This window comes from Carcharodon carcharias, chromosome 19 (assembly GCF_017639515.1).
Source record: "Carcharodon carcharias isolate sCarCar2 chromosome 19, sCarCar2.pri, whole genome shotgun sequence".
In the NCBI taxonomy this organism is placed as follows: domain Eukaryota; kingdom Metazoa; phylum Chordata; class Chondrichthyes; order Lamniformes; family Lamnidae; genus Carcharodon; species Carcharodon carcharias.
The window spans coordinates 31,613,541-31,633,961 of NC_054485.1; the positions used below are offsets into that span (position 1 = coordinate 31,613,541).

The following is a 20,421-nucleotide window of genomic DNA, read 5'->3' on the forward strand; positions in this document are numbered from 1 at the left end:
TTGGTGTGGTTGTAGGGACAAACAAGCAGTGATAGAAGCAGATCATCAAAAGATGTCACCAACAATAGAACAAAAGAACACATAGGTGTTAAAGTTGGTGATATTATCTAAACGAATGTGCTAATTAAGAATGGATGGTAGGGCACTCAAGGTATAGCTCTAGTGGAGGTGGGGACAGCATAAAAGATTTTAAAATATTTAAAAATAATGGAAATAGGTGGGAAAAGAAAAATCTATATAATTTATTGGGAAAAAACAAAAGGAAGGGGAAGCAGAAAGGGGGTGGGGATGGGGGAGGGAGCTCAAGACCTAAAGTTGTTGAATTCACTATTTAGTTTGGAAGGCTGTAAAGTGCCTAGTCAGAAGATGAGGTGTTGTTCCTCCAGTTTGCGTTGGGCTTCACTGGAACAATGCAGCAAGCCAAGGACAGACATGTGGACAAGAGAGCAGGGTGGAGTGTTAAAATGGCAAGTGACAGGGAGGTTTGGGTCATTCTTGCAGACAGACCGCAGGTGTTCTGCAAAGCGGTCGCCCAGTTTACGTTTGGTCTCTCCAATGTAGAGGAGACCACATTGGGAGCAACGAATGCAGTAGACTAAGTTGGGGGGGAAATGCAAGTGAAATGCTGCTTCACTTGAAAGTAGTGTTTGGGCCCTTGGACGGTGAGGAGAGAGGAAGTGAAGGGGCAGGTGTTGCATCTTTTGCGTGGGCATGGGGTGGTGCCATAGGAGGGGGTTGAGGAGTAGGGGGTGATGGAGGAGTGGACCAGGGTGTCCCGGAGGGAGCGATCCCTACGGAATGCTGATGGCGGGGTGAAGGGAAGATGTGTTTGGTGGTGGCATCATGCTGGAGTTGGCAGAAATGGCGGAGGATGATCCTTTGAATGCGGAGGCTGGTGGGGTGATAAGTGAGGACAAGGGGGACCCTATCATGTTTCTGGGAGGGAGGAGAAGGCATGAGGGCGGATGCGCGGGAGATGGGCCGGACACGGTTGAGGGCCCTGTCCTCCTTGACCTCTCTGTCTCAATCTCTGGTGATAGACTGTCCACCAATATCCATTACAAACCCACCGACTCCCACAGCTACCTCGACTACAGCTCCTCACACCCCACTTCCTGTAAGGACTCCATCCCATTCTCTCAGTTCCTTCGCCTCTGTCGCATCTGTTCCGATGATGCTACCTTCAAAAACAGTTCCTCTGACATGTCCTCCTTCTTCCTTAACCGAGGTTTTCCACCCACGGTTGTTGACAGGGCCCTCAACCGTGTCCGGCCCATCTCCCGCGCATCCGCCCTCACGCCTTCTCCTCCCTCCCAGAAACATGATAGGGTCCCCCTTGTCCTCACTTATCACCCCACCAGCCTCCGCATTCAAAGGATCATCCTCCGCCATTTCTGCCAACTCCAGCATGATGCCACCACCAAACACATCTTCCCTTCACCCCGCCATCAGCATTCCGTAGGGATCGCTCCCTCCGGGACACCCTGGTCCACTCCTCCATCACCCCCTACTCCTCAACCCCCTCCTATGGCACCACCCCATGCCCACGCAAAAGATGCAACACCTGCCCCTTCACTTCCTCTCTCCTCACCGTCCAATGGCCCAAACACTCCTTTCAAGTGGAGCAGCATTTCACTTGCATTTCCCCCAAATTATTCTACTGCATTCATTGCTCCCAATGTGGTCTCCTCTACATTGGAGAGATCAAACGTAAACTGGGCGACCGCTTTGCAGAACACCTGCGGTCTGTCCGCAAGAATGACCCAAACCTCCCTGTCGCTTGCCATTTTAACACTCCACCCTGCTCTCTTGCCCACATGTCTGTCCTTGGCTTGCTGCATTGTTCCAGTGAAGCCCAACGCAAACTGGAGGAACAACACCTCATCTTCCGACTAGGCACTTTATAGCCTTCCAAACTGAATATTGAATTCAACAACTTTAGGTCTTCAGCTCCCTCCCCCATCCCCACCCCCTTTCTGCTTCCCCCTTCCTTTTGTTTTTTTCCAATAAATTATATAGATTTTACTTTTCCCACCTATTTCCATTATTTTTAAATATTTTAAAATCTTTTATGCTCTCCCCACCCCCACTAGAGCTATACCTTGAGTGCCCTACTATCCATTCTTAATTAGCACATTCGTTTAGATAATATCACCAACTTTAACACCTATGTGCTCTTTTGTTCTATTGTTGGTGACATCTTTTGATGATCTGCTTCTATCACTGCTTGTTTGTCCCTACAACCACACCAACCCCCTCCACTTCTCTCTCCGCCCTCCACACACACCTTAAACCAGCTTATATTTCAACTCTTTCTTGGACTCGAACTCAAGTTCTGTCAAAGGGTCATGAGGACTCGAAACGTCAACTCTTTTCTTCTCCTCTGATGCTGCCAGACCTGCTGTGTTTTTCCAGGTAATTCTGTTTTTGTTTTGGATTTCCAGCATCCGCAGTTTTTTTGTTTCTATTTGTACCTTGCTTGTCCTGCCTTCTACCCTTAATTAGCACATTCCTTTAAATAACATCACCACCTTCAACACCTTTGTCCTTTTGTCTGTGACATCTTTTGGTTATCTCCATCTATCACTGGCCCTCTACCTAGCCTAGCTCTTCTTGCCCATCCAACCCCACCACCCCCCCTTTAAATCAGCTTATATTTCTCCCCTTCTCTATTTTTAATGAGTTCTGTTGAAGAGTCATGCGGACTCGAAACGTCAACTGTGCTCCTCTCCACCAATGCTGCCAGTTTTTCCAGGTATTTTTGTTTTTGTTTTGGATTTCCAGCATCCGCAGTTCTTTGCTTTTATCTGTTTCAAATTTGCCGCCGCAGCGCAGAGGGAAAAAGGCACCAATCGCAGGCGCCAGCTGACGCCCTGCGCGCTGCACACGTCAATCATCCCAGGAAAGGGGCGGAGTCTTTCGTTGACGTAATCACCCCGGTGTGGGGACTCGGGGCCGCAGGGGGCGGGGCTGCAGTTCTGCCTCGCCATTTATGGTAGAGAAAGGGCGTGGTCCATCTCGCCGGCACCAATCAGGAGCACCGAGCGCTGGGGCGGGGCCCTGATTATGGCGCGTGCGCTGAGCGGGGAGGTCGAATTTGGAGAGCTTGTTGGTTTCCCGCTGCTGACCAGTGGAGCTGCTTCATCTTTAATGGTTGGAATGAAGTGATTTTTTTTTATAAAACTCTGAGTTTCTGACACCAACGACACTTCAGAACTGACGCCATTTAAAAAAAAAATCTCTTTTTCAAGTGTTTTCCATTAATTACTCCGCTATGTCTGTGTCGGAGACGCAACCGCGTACGGAGGTAAGAGCAAAATGGAGGCGGCGAGCGGGGCTGGCTCGGGATTCGACTTGGCGCGCAGGCGGGGGCCCCGGCTCTCAGTCTGGGCTGACTGGGATCCACTGGGGATTGTTCCCCCAGGTGACGCTTCTCGGGTCTTTTGTCTGTCGGATCGGCCCGCTTCCCCCCTCCTGAAACTTATAGAATTGAAGCCTGGGTGGCTGTTGGCATTTTCAAGCCTGTCAGCTGATGGTGGGGGGGGGGGTTCTTTCTCCTTTGGGGGTTTAACTATGTCAGTTGCTGCAGTTAAAAGTCTTCCATCATGTACTGAATAGCTGCCCCCGTTTCTATGCTCTGTCAGTAGCTGCAGACCGCCTTGTTTCCCTTGCTCTGTGTTTGTTCTCGATTATGCGCAATTTTTTTTTGGCGGGGATTGATTAGGTTAACACAAGATGATGCTTATGATGTAAGGATGGCAGATGGCGGTTCACTCCCTAAACTGGTAATTGGTGCAGCATATACTCACTTTTTTACCTTAGTTTCCCTCCCAGTCAAGCCACCGCCCAATATTGGTGACATTACTTACTGCCGTTTGTTATGTGAACCTTTTTCATTTGTTCTATTTTTGTCGCACAATTTTGGAAACCTTAAATTTTCACTGATTTAATATAAGAATATGTAAAGATCTCAAAGATATGTAAAGTTTCATTCCTTTTACACATTTTCGTCACTTCTAGAAAATAGAGTTGCAACATAAAGCTTATTATTTTGCAAGCATGATGCTTAAATATATTGGCTAGAAAACTATTATACATTTCTATTTCTGTAATCAGGTGCATTTTTAAACCTCCTCAAGTTGTGCTCCATGAACTGTTTACTTCTCTCATTGATTAAAATGGGTCTATAATATCTGGAGTTTAGAACAATGAGAGATGTTCTCATTGAAACTTTAAATTCTTAAAGGACTTGACTGAGTAGTTGTTGAAAGGTTGTTTCCATGGCTGGAGAGTCAAGAACCAGGGGTTGTAGTCTCAGGGTTAAGGGGTTGGCCATTTAAAACAGAGATGAACAGGAACTTCACTCGGGAGTTTGTAAACCTTTGGAATTCTCTACCCCAGAGGGCTGTTCATATTTTGTGTATGTTAAAGGCTGAGATCAACAGATTTTTAGACTTTTGAGGAACCCAGGGATATGGTGGGAAAGTGGAGTTGATGTAGAAGTTCAGTCAGGATCTTATTGAATGGCAGAGCAGGTTCGATGGCGCTTGTTCCCAACTCCTCCTGTTTCTTATGTTCTCATGGGTGGGAGCTGATGTGCGGTTGGATTCCACAGGTTCCCCAAACCAGTGCATTATGGTGGCTGTCCTTTGTATGTAAATCTGAGCCAAATGACTCGGTGGGCTGTTCAACTTGGAGAGTTACATTAAGTAAACTTGTTTTTATTACTGCTTTATAATGTTTGATCTGTTTTATGCCTCAGGTAAATATGTATGGTGTCTTTTGATTCACACACTTGTGATTAGACATTCTAACATCATTCTATAATCCTGGAAATTCTGAAATCCAGAAGTGGCTTGGTCCCAAGAATTCCTGACTGGAGCGGTCAGAGTCTGTGTTTGTGATTGAGTTTTGATTTTTCTCTCACCACTAACCTGTTTGACAATTCTGATCAGTATCAAACTTGAGTCTATGGCTTACAACCACACCAAACAATGATTTATCAATGGGCCATCGATAAAGCCCAAGGCTTTATTGTACTGAGCCAGATCTGCAGAGTCCCAGATTTAGTATCCTAGATCTGAGTCTGATATGCTAGCTTTCTTAATTAAACTTGTTATCCAGTGGTCTGTGGTATAATGTGAATATTAGGTAAGGAGAAGATGAGGACTTAAATGGGTTCTGGAATGATGTTACTTTGAGTTGATGTTTTTGTGGACTCTAGAGATTTTGAATCAAGCACTTAGCGCTCCTAATCCCTGGACAGCATCTGCAAGTCTATTTACAATACCAATACTGTTCTTTCCAAACTGGGTTAGAAGGTTTGATTTAATTTTCCATGTGCAATTGCAGGTGTGTGTCTCCATTGTAAACTTCCACACATGTGCAAAATGCAGTATTAAAATAGCTTTCTATTTTCATGTTAGCACATGCAACAATTAATCATTGGTCTTGTAGAAGGCTAAGGAGATCTGATAGAGGTGTTCACAATCATGAGGGGGCTGGATAAAGTAGGTAGGGAAAAACTGTTCTCACTCATAAAAGGACCAGGAACGAGATTTAAAGTGATTTGCAAAAGAAGAAAATGCGATATGAGAAAAATCTTTTTCATATAGCGAGTGGTTCGGGTCTGGAATGCACTGCCTGGAAGTGTGGTGGAGGCAAGTTCAATCAAAGCATTCAAGAGGGCATTGGATGGTTATTTGAACAGAAATATAGTGCACAGGGTTACAGGGAAAAGGCAGGAGAATGGCACTCAGTCAAAATGCTTGTTCGGAGAGTTATTGCAGACACGATGGGCCGAATAGCCTCCTGCATCATCATAATTCTGTGAGCCTGTCTTCCTAGTATTATTGAATTGCATTAGTAAAATGGATTGCTGTTATTTATCTGAAAAATACTGGGCTTAGTCCAGTACTACAGTTGCATTTCAACAGGTGTACAGTTTTTGCGGCAGCTTTTACATATTTTGTGAACCTACATCCTGTATTATAGCTGTTTTCTCATTTATTTATTTGCTAGGCTATAATAGGTGCTCCAAGTGAAGGGAACACAAGAAATTATATGTTTTAGAAAATATCCTGGATTATTATGGTTTACTAGTGTGTAGAATGTAGGTTCATATCTGTGCATATTGGTACAAAATCAATTCTGGCCATTCATTATTCATCCACAAGCAGTTTGGAACGATCAATTTGTAATTGTCATCAGCAAATTAATTCCATGTCAGGACTGCCAAAAATAAAATGAATCCTTAGCCCGGCAATGGAAATTCTTTTCTTGCAAAATGTTATGGAGGTGAAATTGACTATAAATAGGATATTAATCAACTTGCTTCTAACTCAGTATTTCATTATTATTTGGCTTGTTATTGAACAACTTACCCCAAAACTATGATTCACAAATATGAGCGATAGATTTCAAAAGTAATGAAACAATCCTTGGCCGAAGTACTCTTCCATCAAGGTTAGCAGACAATTCTACTAAACAATAGGTGAAGTGGAATGCACCCACTTAATATTGAGTATGTAGGAATTCCTATGAAGCCTGTTGAAAACAGTCAACTTTTGTGCTGAGTTTTAGAAGACCCTTCTGGGAATTGAGGTTCCATGCTTAAATAGTGATACTTGTTCATTTTAGTTTTAATTTTTTGATTTTCAAAGAAGGAGTTAGATATAGCTCTTGGAGGAAAAGGATCAAAGGGTATGGGGAGAAAGCGGGAGCGGGCTATTGAGTTGGATGATCAGCCATGATCTTAATGAATAGCGGATCAGGCTTGAAGGGCCGACCGGCCTACTCCTGCTATTTTCTATGTCAACATAGGGAATGTTATATTTAGCCAGTTTTCCCCTTGGGATTCCCACTTCGAAGAAAGCTGAAGATTGATGCACAGGTATTTTAATCCAGTCAGGTATCTGAATGTGTGTTTGTTAAAAGACCCAGACACTGGAGAAGGTGCAATAAAGATTTACATGGATGATTGTGAGGTCAGGAAAGATCAGTAGGCTGGGACCCTTCTAGAAAAGAGGAGACTGAAGGATGATGTAATATCATGAAGGGGCTTGATACAATAAATGGTTCAGTTTCCAGTCTTTGAGCATAGTTTATGATTATCAATATTAAATTCAATGAGGAATTTAAAGGAAAGCTTTTCAAGGAAGTATTAGCATCCACTTTAAAATGCATCTCTATTTACATCAATTGCTCAATGCGGTATCGTTTTAAGGGGATGCTAAAGAACCACATGAGCGAGAAAGCAATAGAAGGATATACTGATGGGGTTAGATCAAGTTGATGTAAGGAGGCTGATGTGGAACATAAACATTGGCATGGACCAGTTGGGCCAAGTAGCCTGTTCCTGAGCTGTAAATCCAGTGTAATTTGTTTGGTGAACCTGCTTGATTAAGACCGTTCAAATTTATTTCTCAAATGAATATGGCCACCATCAGGTGGAGGAAACCTTTGTCCTTATACTCTGGCCTGAATTTGTGCCCAAAGTGGAAGTCAATGGTTATAACGTGTGCTGCATCTAATTGCTGTCTTCCCTTCCAGCTTTGATTTTAATCGAATTCCCTCAATATTCCAATTTTGTACCTAATGAGCTGTGACCAAAACAGCACATGTTTTTGTATTTTCTTTCCAGTTAACTTTTGAGGAGAAAACAAATGACAGTGATAGTGACAGCGGCAAGGGAAGTTGTGGAATGGTCTCCCCGCGTTTGAACGAAGAAGTATGCCACTCTGACAGAGGTTTGTGTTCCCTCCTGTGTGATCTGATTATCAGCTTGCAAAGCCACCAGTAGTTCATTCTCAATATCATCAAATCCGATTATTGTCTGGAGTGCTTCGTCAAAAACTCCTCTGTGTGCCAATTTTGAATGTTTCAGATGTCAGTATTTTACTGATCTAAGTTAACTGCTTTTGCATTAATTTAAAAATAATCCCCAACTTATCAGGTGGTGGAAGGCAGTACATCCTGCTTCCATTTAAATCTCTAGGAATTTTCTAGGATTTTGTAGGAATTTTGTAACAGAAATGGTTGAATGAAGTTGATAAAGCAGTTAAAAAAGCCTAAGGGATCCTTGGCTTCATAAATAGGTACATTGACTAGAAACATAAGGAAGCCATAATAAACCTTTATGAGTCACCGGTTAGGCCCGGCTGGAGTATCAAGTAAAAATCTGGGTACCATATTCCAGGGATGATGTTAGAACCTTGCAGAGGATACAGAGAATGTTGACAAGGATGATACCCAGGATGAGCAACTTGAATTCTGTGGAGAAGTATAATTGTTCTCCTTGGATTACAGAAGATCTAATATTCAAAATTTAGGCATTTTGATATAAGTATAGAGAAACTGTTTCATTTGGCAAGCCATATATTTAAAATCATTAGCAAAAACTGATAAAGAAATAATATAGGAGGATCTGAAATGCTCTACTGAAAGAGTGGTAGACGCAAATTCCATAGTATCTTCCAAAAGTCAGTTGGGCATATGCTTGAAGAGGATTTACAAGGTTTGGAGAAGAAAGCCTGGGTATGGGATTAAATTAAACAACTTTCATAGGCACAATGGGCTGAATGGCCTTCTCCTGTGCTAAATGATTCTATGATTGTTTTCGACTTTTAAATCTCAGAACGTAAACTTTAACATTGGTATTATGCCATTGGACCATTTGTGTTCAAGTTTTGTATAGCTTGAATCAATAGTAGTTGGTACTGGAGATGTGTTATACTTCCTGGATGCAAGCCAGTGACAATGAGTGATGAAAACATGTTTCTGAAGTTTAACAAGTTTTAAAGAAAAAAACTGCTTCAATTCAGCAGGTTGCTTGTGTTCTGGCATATGGTCGTGTTACTCTGTAATTGAGGATATGGTGTGACAAACTTCAGTTGAATAATACACCAACATTCAGATGGCACTTTTTTTTCCTCCCCAGTGTCCCAGCTGTAGTGTGTTCATGCTATGGCAATGTGCTTCTGTAGTATGCTATCTTTTAAACTGTTCCCTAGTTGAGTAGCAAATAAATCAACCTAAAATTTCTATATTTATATTTCTGTGACAGTATGAATTCAATGAAGTTGATATCCAACTCCGTGTAATAAATAAAAAATTGGGAGTACTTCAGACAAATTTACAGTGCAATATATCAAAATTGAAGTGAATCAATCATTTTTTGTTTCCTTCCAGATTCAGAAGAGGAAATTTTTACTTGTAAGAAAACAACAAAAAAACCTGTACAGGAGAGTGATAGTGATGGGGAAGCAAGCAATGTGAACAAAATCAGCAATTTAAAATCAAATGATGAGAGTGAGAATGAGGAGCAAAACTTGAACATTAATGCTGTAGATAAGAGCAAAAAATTACGACGTGTTCGGAGAGCGACATTGGATAGTGATGAAAGTGACTTGGAAGTTCTCAACAGCAAAGACCAAACAAGGCTATTAAAATCCAATTTTATTGGCAGTGAAATTGAAAAACCGTCCACCACAGAAACCCACCACAAAAGCTTTGGTTCAGATAGCTCTTCACTTAGCCAAGAAAAATCAAAATGTTCAAAGTATCGCAAGGAACGAGAAAATCGAAAGGACAGATCCCAGAGACAGCGAGAGAAAGCACAGAAGAAACTTGAAGTGGTTGAGAAACTGAAGAGAAAAAAGAAGAAACAGGAAAAACAGGTGTGGAAAATATATATCTAACAGGGTGCTTTAAAACAGCTTAGACTTGACTGCCTAAGCCATTTGACGTTTTGAGATCTCTTAAGTCTTATTTACTCCAGCGCTCTGAAGATAGTATGTAGTAGTAATTGCGTTAATCCCTTTTGTTAATTTCTCTGAACTTCTTTAACTCTTCTGTTCAGGAAGAGTCCACAGAATTCAAGCTAGCAGATGACAGTGGCTGTCTGCTAAACAACAGTGACCTGTTTGAGACGGAAGTGGATGATGAACATGAACTTGGCACAGAGGAAGAGGAGTTGTCATTGGATGCCATACGAGCAGCAGTGAAAAATAAAGCAAAGCAATCCAAAGTGAGTGCAAGTTGAATCTTTTTAATTTGTTTCACTCCACAAATAGAAATATTTTTGCCAGACTTGTGCACTGTTGCTGTTACACAGGCACAAGCAGCCCTACTACTGTCTAGATTTTACCATCTATGTCCCTCTGCCCTTTGCTGCGTATTCTTACCTGGTTAAACTATCTAGATCTTGGTTTGGGTGATGGTGGAAGTAGAGGAAGAGAGAGACCCAGACTAGGAAATTCCATGAAAATTTGGACGAGTAATGTAAACCTCAGGTTACAATGGTTCATTTCATTGTGTGGGAATGGGTTTGTGAATGTACATCTGTTCGTCAAGCATAAACTTAAGGCAGTGGGGAGAATACAACTTGTATAAATTTAAATCGCCAAATTGTGTGCATGTTATATAGGCATGTAAAGCTTAACCATTAACGCATTACATTTACCAGAACAGTAGTATTTGGCTGCTCTGAATCACGACAAAATTTCAGCTATTCAGGTTAGCCACAACTGTTCAAGGTGCAAGAAATTCTGTTACTTGTATTAATGCAACAAATATCATTTTAGACCTGCATGCTTTGCCTTTTCACTCCTGTGCACACTGCTTGACCTGGAACCCATGTAGGTCAATATCTTGATTTTAAAATATTCATCCTTATTTTCAAATCTCTCCACGGCCTTGTCCCTCTCTTTCTTTGTAATCTCCTTCAACTCCACAACCATCTGAGATATCTGCGCTTCTCTAATTCTGGTTTTTTGTGGACTCCCAATTTTAATTGTTTTATCATTGATGACCAGGCCATCAGTCGACTAGGCCCCAAACTCTGGAAACCCCCTTGACACCTGTTGCTCTCTATCTCGCTTTTCTCCTTACGACATTCCTCTTTGCCCAAGCCTTTGCTCATCTGACCTAATATCTCCTTTTTTGTGACTGTGTGTCATGCTTTGTTTTATAATGGTTCTGTGAAGGGCCTTGGGAAGTTTTATATTAAAAGTGTTACAATTTTTGTCCTTTGATCAGCAATCACGGTGTGAACTCGAATTAAAATTAAATGTTAAAACTCACTCATAATGCCTACCTTACCACCATGTCAGTGTCCATGTATGTGCACTTTCTAGCAGGACACATTGGATAGAGATCAACGGCCAGATTTTCCACACCCGCCCGCCGCTGCGACCTTCTGGGCCTGTCGGAAGTCAATGGACTTCTGGCTGGGGCACCTCCTCACCCGCAGCGTGTCCCACCCACAACGGGGCCAGAAAATCCCAGCCCAAAAGTAGGAACTTTGGCTGATTTTCCCATCACCTATGCAATATATCACAGGGAATAAAACATAATGTATGATTGACTTAGTAAATATCTCACCTTTTATTATTACTTTATTGTGAAGACTTTTGTATTCCATCGATCCTGTTTCTTTAATTCTAAAATATTTCAAAGCAGTACTTAGACATTTAATCATATTGAGTTTGCTTACATGTACAGTTGCTGCAGTATTTTCTCAGTTGCATTTATTTATGATTTTAGAGTACAATACTGGTTCCATCTACTGAAAATCTCCAGGATTATGACTGCGAGGAGGCTTTGATGCCATTAGAAGAGAAAAAGGTGATATTTGGCTAAGATTAACTTAATATTGATCCTTTGTCACATCACTTTAAAATTAAAAATTGTATGCAATATGTCATGTTCTAGGAAAAGACCCTTTCAGCAAAGTTATGTTAGTCACTGAATAATATTTTTGATGTATTCTGTCGTTCTACTTTCATTTGCACCGTTTAAAAAATCAGAGATTTACAAGCTTGTATTCTTAAAATCCTTTTCTTTAAAAAAAAATTCCAGAAACTTGTTGGATTTTTATAAAAGTAAGCAGACCATGTTCATTACTATCTACACACTATTTTTACCAATCTGCCCTTTTGAAGAGTTGTTTTGGTTAAGATTGTTTGCAGTAATCCTGTTACTGGATTAAGCACAATGCTATATTGTTTTATGCTCACCTGTGGTAGTTCATGGGTGCCTGCTTCTTTGCCTTGCCCCAAGCTTGATATGGAATGGCGCCCCTTGAGCTATATAACCACTTCTATCTCTCTAACAGAGATGCCTATGGTCTCTCATGGACTATGGCTAATTACCCCTATCTTGAATTGGTTCATATTTTACAATTAAAATAAAAATTAATGGATATACATTTGGAAAACTATTAGTGAGTATAATATGAAGTTAAACTCCAATGGGGCAAGTCTATAGTGTCCCTTGCTCAATACACTCTTTTATACAGGCATTTGAAATGACTTATTCATTTGCTCAGCTAGAAGCTCCTGAACTTTACGTGGATGTTGTATTTATAACTTAAACCAATCAATCCTCCTGAATTTAATCAGCAATTCATAGCTTGGGCCTATATTCTCTAGCATTTAGAAGAATGAAAGGCTGTCTTTTTGAAACATACAAGATTCTGAAAGGGCTTGATAGGGTAAATGCTGAGAGATTGTTTCAGCTAGTCTGGGAACCTAAAACACGAGTGCAGTATCAGTATAAGGGGCCAGTCATTTAGGACTGAGATAATGAGCAATTAATTCACTCAAAAGGATGTGAATCTTGGGATTCTCTACCCAAGAGGTTGTGGAAGTTCCATCATTGAATACCTTTAAGGCTGGTTTAGGCAGAGTTTTGGTCTCTTGGATTAGCGGGATCTGGAGAGTGACTAGGAATGTAGAGTTGAAGCCCAAGATCAGCCATGATTGTATTGAATGGGGGAGCAAGCCCATCGGGTCAGAAGACGAGAAATTGTCTTCTCCTATTTCTTGTGCTCTTGAGAAGACACTTGTTTGGAGCATAAACACTGGCATTGACCAGCTGGGCCAAAAGGCCTATTTCTGTGCTATAACTTCTGCTTTTTAAAACATGGATACATGCTTAACCCAAATCCTGAGCTTACAGTAATGTAAAATTGAGGTCACCAGTCACAACTCAAAATTGGTCAAAAATATAGTTATGACTTGAAATGCAATATTTCTCTCCTACGGAGGTGACTTGTGAAGTTACACTGAAAATGCAATGTTATGCTGTCAGGCAGATACTGAAGTTGCAGTGGCCATGTCATCACCAATCGTGAATACCTATGTATAGGAAGTCACAAATTTATGAAATGTACTTGCCTTATAATAGTGGTTTGTGTCATTATTTGATTTGTCAGAGTTCTGGTGATGTTTAACTACAATTGAGATACTCTTACCACTAACCAATCTTATTCCAGTGTTGGGTAATTGACAAAATGCAATGCTGCACATTGTGATTGGTGCTCAAAGTTTAATATTGCACATCGCTATCAAGTATGTTTTCAGAATTTAGGCATGTCTTTTTTTATCTTGGACAATTTTTCTTGATTCAAATGAAATTTCAAACCTCTATTATTGCTTTAAAACCCAAGCTGAGTATAGATAAAACCAGTTATTAAGAATGAGGTTAAGGGATCCCTGGAGGTATGCTGCATCCAGTGCAAATTCCTTCTGGTAACCAGTATTCAAAAATAAACATTTTTATGGTTACTTTTGAATATTATATTCCAATTGTTTAATGTCTCAGGTTACATGCCCCTCTACCTGATGCCATTCTTATTGCTTTCTATCCTTAAAGGTACGTACAGAGAGGAAGGCAGCTAAACAGAGTAAAGAGGCAATCCGTCAGATTCACAGTGAAACTCAGCGATTGATGCGAGGTGAGGTTTAAAGAGTCTGAATTAACTTCTACTTGTACATATGTTTCCTCTTGTTACTTCCTGTTGCTCTGTTTTAGCGACTAGATGAGAAATGAGTCTCGATAAAGGAATTACATTTGTAATATGCACACAGAAAATCAAAAGGCATTAGTTAAGGAGTACTGCAAATTTAAGGAAACGGTATTCAAGTGGGTATAACAGTATGGATCTGAAGATGGTTATAAAGTATAAACCTATAATGGTGAATGGATGTTTTTAAGGCTTAAGTGATTAAAATGTGGTGTCACCCAGAAGTCGGTGCTTAATTTTTTTTTCCTCCTCTCGCTCTTGATCTCTGCTCTGGTATTGGGATACCATATCAAAATTGGCAGATTTTGTCACCTTAATTTCTGCCTTATTTGGCACTCTGACTGCTCTGTCCTTAGCCTCCTACCCTTCTCCAAATGTAAGCTGAAATTTTAGAGCAGAAAAATGAGGTGATGTGTTTTAGAAGGAAGAATAATAGCTTACAAGGCAAAGTTTTAAAAGGAGGAGAGGAGCAAAAACTTGGAGGTTCGGGACCATTCCCTCCACGTGGTCCACTTTTCAACCATCTTTAAAGCCCATTGCCCTTCCCATGACATCCTCCTATGCACATTTAGGAGATGCAGCATCTGTCATTTTATCTTCACCCCTCCCACTGTCCAGGGCCCCAAACACATCTTCAGGTGAACCAGTAATTTATTTGTATTTTCAATTTAGTGTGCCGTATACACTGTTAACTAACACAGTCTCTTTGTTAGGATTGCCAAACACAGATTTAGTGACTGCTTTGTGGAATGCTTCTTTCAGTCTGCAAGCATGATCCTGAGCTTCCGGTCACTTGTCACCTTAATTTCTGCCTTATTCTGCGCTCTGACTGTTCTGTCCTTAGCCTCCTACACTTCTCCAATAAAGCTCAATGTAAGCTCGAACAGCACCTCCTATTTTGATTATGTACTAAACAGCCTTCCGGGTAATGGAGAGGGTGGCATCCTGGAATGAGAGGCTTTGAGAGCAGGAGAGAGCAAAATGGGCTCGATTTCCTTTCAAAGAAGTGGCTGTGGTGTGGAATGGGAGAAGTGGTGGGGAAAGACCCAACTATTGCCCCACCATGCAACAACACTCTCAATTTTGACCTGGAAGGCCAGTTGTTGAAAAGCCCTGTAGTAACATTGTGCACGTCTTTTCTCAGAGGCAAATTTATCTCTACCGTATCATCTGCCACAACCAAAAACTATTCATGACTTCTTCAAGAAACGACCACGACCAGCTTGCCAAGGAAGTGCCATGTCCTTGCTCAAGTAAGAGAGCATTTTTAGAGGCATCTTTTTGTATGGTAACTTGCACATATAGAGTAAAACTCCTACATCAGAAGTATCTTGTTCTGCACTTGTGCAACACTCCAGTTTCCCACATTTGCCATCTTATTTTTAGTAGGTTGGTAGTTCTGTAATCCAGACTTGTCCTGTCGAGGAAACTAGTTTAGCAAAATTACTTTAGATGCTTACAATTGCTAAAGTGCAGATCTCTTTCGGTTTGGTCCTCCAGAGTGTTAAGAACAATAGGTTCATCTGCTGGATGACTGAGCTGTGAATTAAAAGACTACAAAACTGTGTAAACTTTTCCAAGCATTAAGTTAAACAGATGATGTTATCCTGAAATAATTAACCATTCTGTATAGTACAATTCCCCTAGAAATGCTCAGTATTCTAAAACCAGCCGTCCAGCTTATTCAAGTGGAGAAAAAGTGCATGTAGTAACTAATTTCTGCCACTAGATGTCGTCTTGTACTTTGCTGCAGTGTGTATATAGTATGTTTATGTGCCATGTAGCAGAACTTACTTACTCCATGCAACAGATCTTACTTTTACTCACTTGACAAGCTGTTTAATTTGAATTTCAACAATCCATTAAGCACACTAGATCACTGGTTAAAAGAAAGAACTTGCTTTATATGGCACCTTATTTCCTTTGAGTACCTCAGTGCTTCACAGTTGATTATTTTTGAAGTGTAATTACTATAAAATCTACTGATTTCAATGCTGTAGTTTCGGGAGTCTGTCATAATGTGTCAACCTTAGCATAGTGCTAGCATGCTCACCTCTGATTCAGAAAAGATCATGGTATTCATGATGTGCTTCAGACACTTGAGTACATTATCTTCAGTGCAGAGCTGAGAATGTGCTACCCTGTTGGCAATGTTGAAATGGAAGACAAAAGGTCCTACCTGCTTATTCAGGTGAATATAAAAGACCTTGTGACACTAATCAAAGTTCACTGGCTGTTTGAGATTTGGCTACACTACAGTGACAGCATTTCAGTTGTACTTCATTGGTTGTGAAGGATGTGCAACATGTTGCATAAATACATTTTTTTCCTTAAATGGAGGCAGGGGTGTAAAATTTAATCATAATTGGATGTTAATACATCTATAATTTTCCAGGTAACTAGGCTGGGAAAAAGTTTTTGACTATACTGCCAGAACAATTTGTGAGGATCTTGTGATTTGCTTCCACTTTTCAGTGAGCTAAGCTTAAAATATCTCTTTGGGGCAAAAACAAGAATAAGTTGGTGTTCAGTTTATTCAATTTTTTGGATTGTGTGTTTTCCCCCTCTTTTCTATTCTTGCTGAAAATAATACTGGCGCTTTTTACCATAGTATTAATGCCTCAAAATAATGTAATTGGAAGTATTCAAAACAATTTTGTACAAATTGGATCTTTGGACCAATCCTCACCATCTTTGCCATGTCCCAAAAGTAAAGCCATTGTGTATTTCAAGATAACAGTTGCTTCTCATTTTTCCAGTGCTGCATGTACGTCCCTTTTCTCCTCGGTGTTGGATTAAAAAGTCCTTTGTACGTAATACAAGAACTGCCCCATACTAAACAAGAAAGAAAGAAATGCCGTGTGTAAGGATGTGTACTGTAAACAGCCATAAAATTTATTTGTACATCTGCCACAAAGTATGTTTTACCCGTGGAGTAACTGCTTCATTTCTGTTGTGAAGTTGTGCAGAGCATTACTAAATTTCCAAGACTTGCCCAACGTGTTATTCATTAACAAAAATATTCTTTTTAGATTTGTGCTTTATTTCAAAACTGTTCCTGGTTGAAATTGTTTCTTTGACTTAGAAAAGTTCATTTTTGATCATGGTTAAATGATACACCATTTTCTTTCAGGTCATCTAAGTATCAACCCTGCTTGCTACAGGAAACTTCAGATTCCACAACAGAGATTGAAATATTAAGTACTGTTCCTCAAGAACATGGACTGCTTGATCAGTTGGCTCTTAACAACGAAAATGTCGCAACTACAGAGATTCCAGAAATAGAAGAACCCGATTTAAACAATTCAAATAATAAAGAAAATACTTGTCCTAATCCCCCTGAAAGTGAAATTCAGGTGGAAAAGAAGAAAGTTGAGATAATAGAACAGTCAGATATTTCCACTGACCTGGAAAGCAAAGAAAAAAGCTCTGTAAATGCTGAACCTAGCATGGAACATGACCATTACTCCTTTTGCTTGGAACTAGCTGAGGAAACCGGGTCCAGCGACAGACTAACAACTATGCATGAGAATCCTCATGTAGAGCTTGGTAAAGCAGTACCTGATGCTGTGGTAAAACTCTCCAATGATGTACCAAGTGTTACAGAAGAAGAGCAAAAACAGTTGGAGGCAACTTCAATGGTCAAGCAACGAAAATCCAAATTGGATAAATTACGGGTGCTGGGTGTGGACCTAACATTGAAGCCTCGCCTTTGTGCAGATGAGGGTGCATTTGTAAACCTGGAAGAGCCAAAAGAAAACAAAGGTTGCCTTTCTCATATATTATATTTACTAAGTAGTATTGAATTCTAAGCCAACATGCATTTTATGTTGAGGGACACATTGCAACAAAAAGATTGGCCTGTATTTTGTGGTCAGCGACAAAGCAACTTGCCCTTGCCTCTGGCCTTGAAGAAAGAAAGCTGCACACAATGATCTGGCAATCTCTGTGGCATGAATTTCCCCTTTTCTGTCTATGGTTTGAATCTGGCACCAAGTCAAGGGGATCTCCAGGTGTCCAGCAGGGATGTTCATCAAGCAGGATAAACAGCCAATCACACTGAAGTATTCCCACAGATAGCAAACCAGGAAGTAAAATGCCACCAATTTTTTCACTTCTAATTAGACCTTTGCAGGGCATGAAATAAATGATTGGGACAAACAAAGGGGCTTAAGGTAGAAACTGAAATGTCATGACTTATAAATATATTTTTAAAATGTGAGTTTATCATAATGAAGAAATTTGACATTCGCACAAATAAAACTAGCCTTTTAGAGCTAGTGAGGCTGTTCAGTGGTAACTATGAACTTAGTACACCTTCTAAAACCCAGTTACATCTCATTCATGAAGGTGTATTATTCATAGGTTTTTACAGTGAGACAAACAGCGTGAAAGGGCAAGTTCTCATCAGTTCATTGATTTCTAATTGACCGCAGCCTTTGTGGGGGGAAGAGTGCAGCCTTCAATAGCGCACCCTATGGTGAAGCGTAGAATCACTTGACAGCAGCATTTGAATTTGCATGCTTAACTGCACATGTGGAAACTGCAGAAGTTGCTGTCGACTTTAGTGGTGTAACCAAAGCACATTTAGAAAGCAGTGCTGCAGTGTGATAGAAAACAAATTGGTGTGTCTCAATTCCATACATGAAGAATTCCTGATTACAATAAACCATTAAATGGAGCTGCTTACCTCACAGGAAGGAAGGCAGATTCAGAAAATCAGTAGTTCTGGATCATTTTTGAGCACCTTTTAGTTTGAGGAGTAGTCTTGGAAGGTTGTGAACCTTTATTGGAATGTATGTGGTGCCAAAAGTTATTTAAGAAAAACAAGAAACATTGACTAGTCTTTTTTTTGGGATTGTTTGGTTGCAATGAATGAATTCAGGGCCATTCAAATGAATGATGCATGCCAATGATGTGACGATAGTAATTTGTAGGGACACATACCTGAAATGAGAGATCTCTCAATCATGCAATGATACAGCACAAAAGGTGTCCATTTAATCCATTGTGCTTGTGCCAACCCTTTGAAAGAGCTACCCAGTTAGCCCCTTTCCTCAAGGGCCTGCAAATTTTTTCCTTCTCCTATTTAATTTCTCCTTGGAAGCTTTTCAGGCTGTACATTCTAGATCGTCATAACTTCCTGAATTTTAAAAGCACACACAATTCTATTCATCCTGTTTCTTGTTCTTTGCCAATTACTTTGAATCTGTGTTGTTGACAATACCTGCCATAGTTTCAGATATAATTTTATTCCAGTTTTATAACTTTTACATGCATGTTGAGTGTGTATTTCAAAGTGTTTTTGTTAAATCAGCCAAGCAAATCTCTGCTCAACAAAAGCAAGTTTAAAAGAGCTTGTTTTGTGCTGCTAGTACAACATGTCCAATGTCCCTATAAAGGTGGCTGTTTTTTTTCTGTTCAGAGCTTCAAGCATTAAAGGAACGTTTTCTGAAACATAGCATCAAGCCTGTTAAACAGAACCAAGAACGCCATGTAGAGCTTAACATTATTCGGAAAACTTATGCTGATGGGAAGGAAGAACTTAAAGCAGATTCAGTAGCAGTAACCCTGGGCAAGAAAGAAGTGGAGGAATTTGGAGCAACAAAACCAGGCAAGTGTTTCAATGGTTAGAGATACATACAAATTAGGAGCAGGAGTAGGCCGTTTGGCCCCTCGAGCCTCCACCATTTGATAAGATCACAGCTGATCTGAGTGTGGCCTCAACTCCATTTTGCTGTCCATTCACTATACACCTTGACTTCTTTGTCAATCAAGAAGCTATCTAACTTAGCCTTAAAAATATTCAATGACACTGCCTCCACTGCTGTCTGGGGAAGAGAATTCCATCGACTAATGACCCAGTGAGAGAGAAATTCTCCTCATCTCCATTTTAAATGGAATACCTTTATTTTTAAACCGTAACTCCCAGTTCTTGTTTCTCTCATAAGGGGAAACATTCTCTCAGCATTCACCCTGTTATAATGATTATACAAAGGTACAGTGTGTCAAATACAGCTGTCTGAAAATCAACGATATCCAAAAACTGGACTTTTTTTAAGCTGCCATCACCTGACTTTCCCTCATCACCAGCAATTTTGGTAGAGTGGCAACTGTGTCGTGTGGGTGCTGACGAAGCCTGGTGGAGGAGAGGGGTGGTGGGGTTGTGAGGGCTGTGTGAGTGGGTGAAGCTGGTGAACCTGTGAGAACTGGGTATGATGGTGGATCTGTCATGCCCAACGCTTATGAGAAAGGCCTGATGAAACACCAGAAATCTGTGACAAAACACATTATTATACCATATTGATTATATTATGTATTTTATTGACCAACAGTTATCTGTAATATACATTACAATATAATATTACAAATAGCTGTTAATCAGTACATTATTATTATATTATATTATATGACTTGATCAATCTGTAGCATTGATTTTCTAGCCTGGAGCTTCAGTCTAGATCTTGAACTATTACCAATCCCTCCTCTGGCCATAAGATCTGTGCTCGAGTGTAAAATGGCAGTTGTAGTTAAGTTCAGTAAATCATTTAAAAATAATAGCTTTGGTGGCTAAATGGGCAATAATTGCTGCATGGAGTCCACTTTTGATTAAT

At 40.4% G+C, this 20,421-nt stretch overlaps 1 protein-coding gene across 2 annotated transcripts in view; it reads left to right on the forward strand.

Annotated features, from left to right (window-relative positions):
* The first annotated feature begins 3,071 nt into the window (after positions 1-3,071).
* The window catches only part of LOC121291906 (claspin), a 37,698-nt gene continuing 20,348 nt past the window's right edge, over positions 3,072-20,421 (forward strand). Inside the window, exons 1-9 of one of the 2 annotated variants that reach the window (XM_041213563.1) lie at positions 3,072-3,307; positions 7,643-7,748; positions 9,190-9,677; positions 9,860-10,027; positions 11,545-11,625; positions 13,657-13,738; positions 14,952-15,060; positions 16,941-17,572; positions 19,233-19,421. In XM_041213563.1, coding sequence (XP_041069497.1) covers positions 3,275-3,307; positions 7,643-7,748; positions 9,190-9,677; positions 9,860-10,027; positions 11,545-11,625; positions 13,657-13,738; positions 14,952-15,060; positions 16,941-17,572; positions 19,233-19,421 — 1,888 coding nt within the window. In that variant the 5' untranslated portion in view covers positions 3,072-3,274. The remainder of the gene's footprint in view (positions 3,308-7,642; positions 7,749-9,189; positions 9,678-9,859; positions 10,028-11,544; positions 11,626-13,656; positions 13,739-14,951; positions 15,061-16,940; positions 17,573-19,232; positions 19,422-20,421) is intronic. The other variant, XM_041213564.1, reaches the window with a different exon arrangement.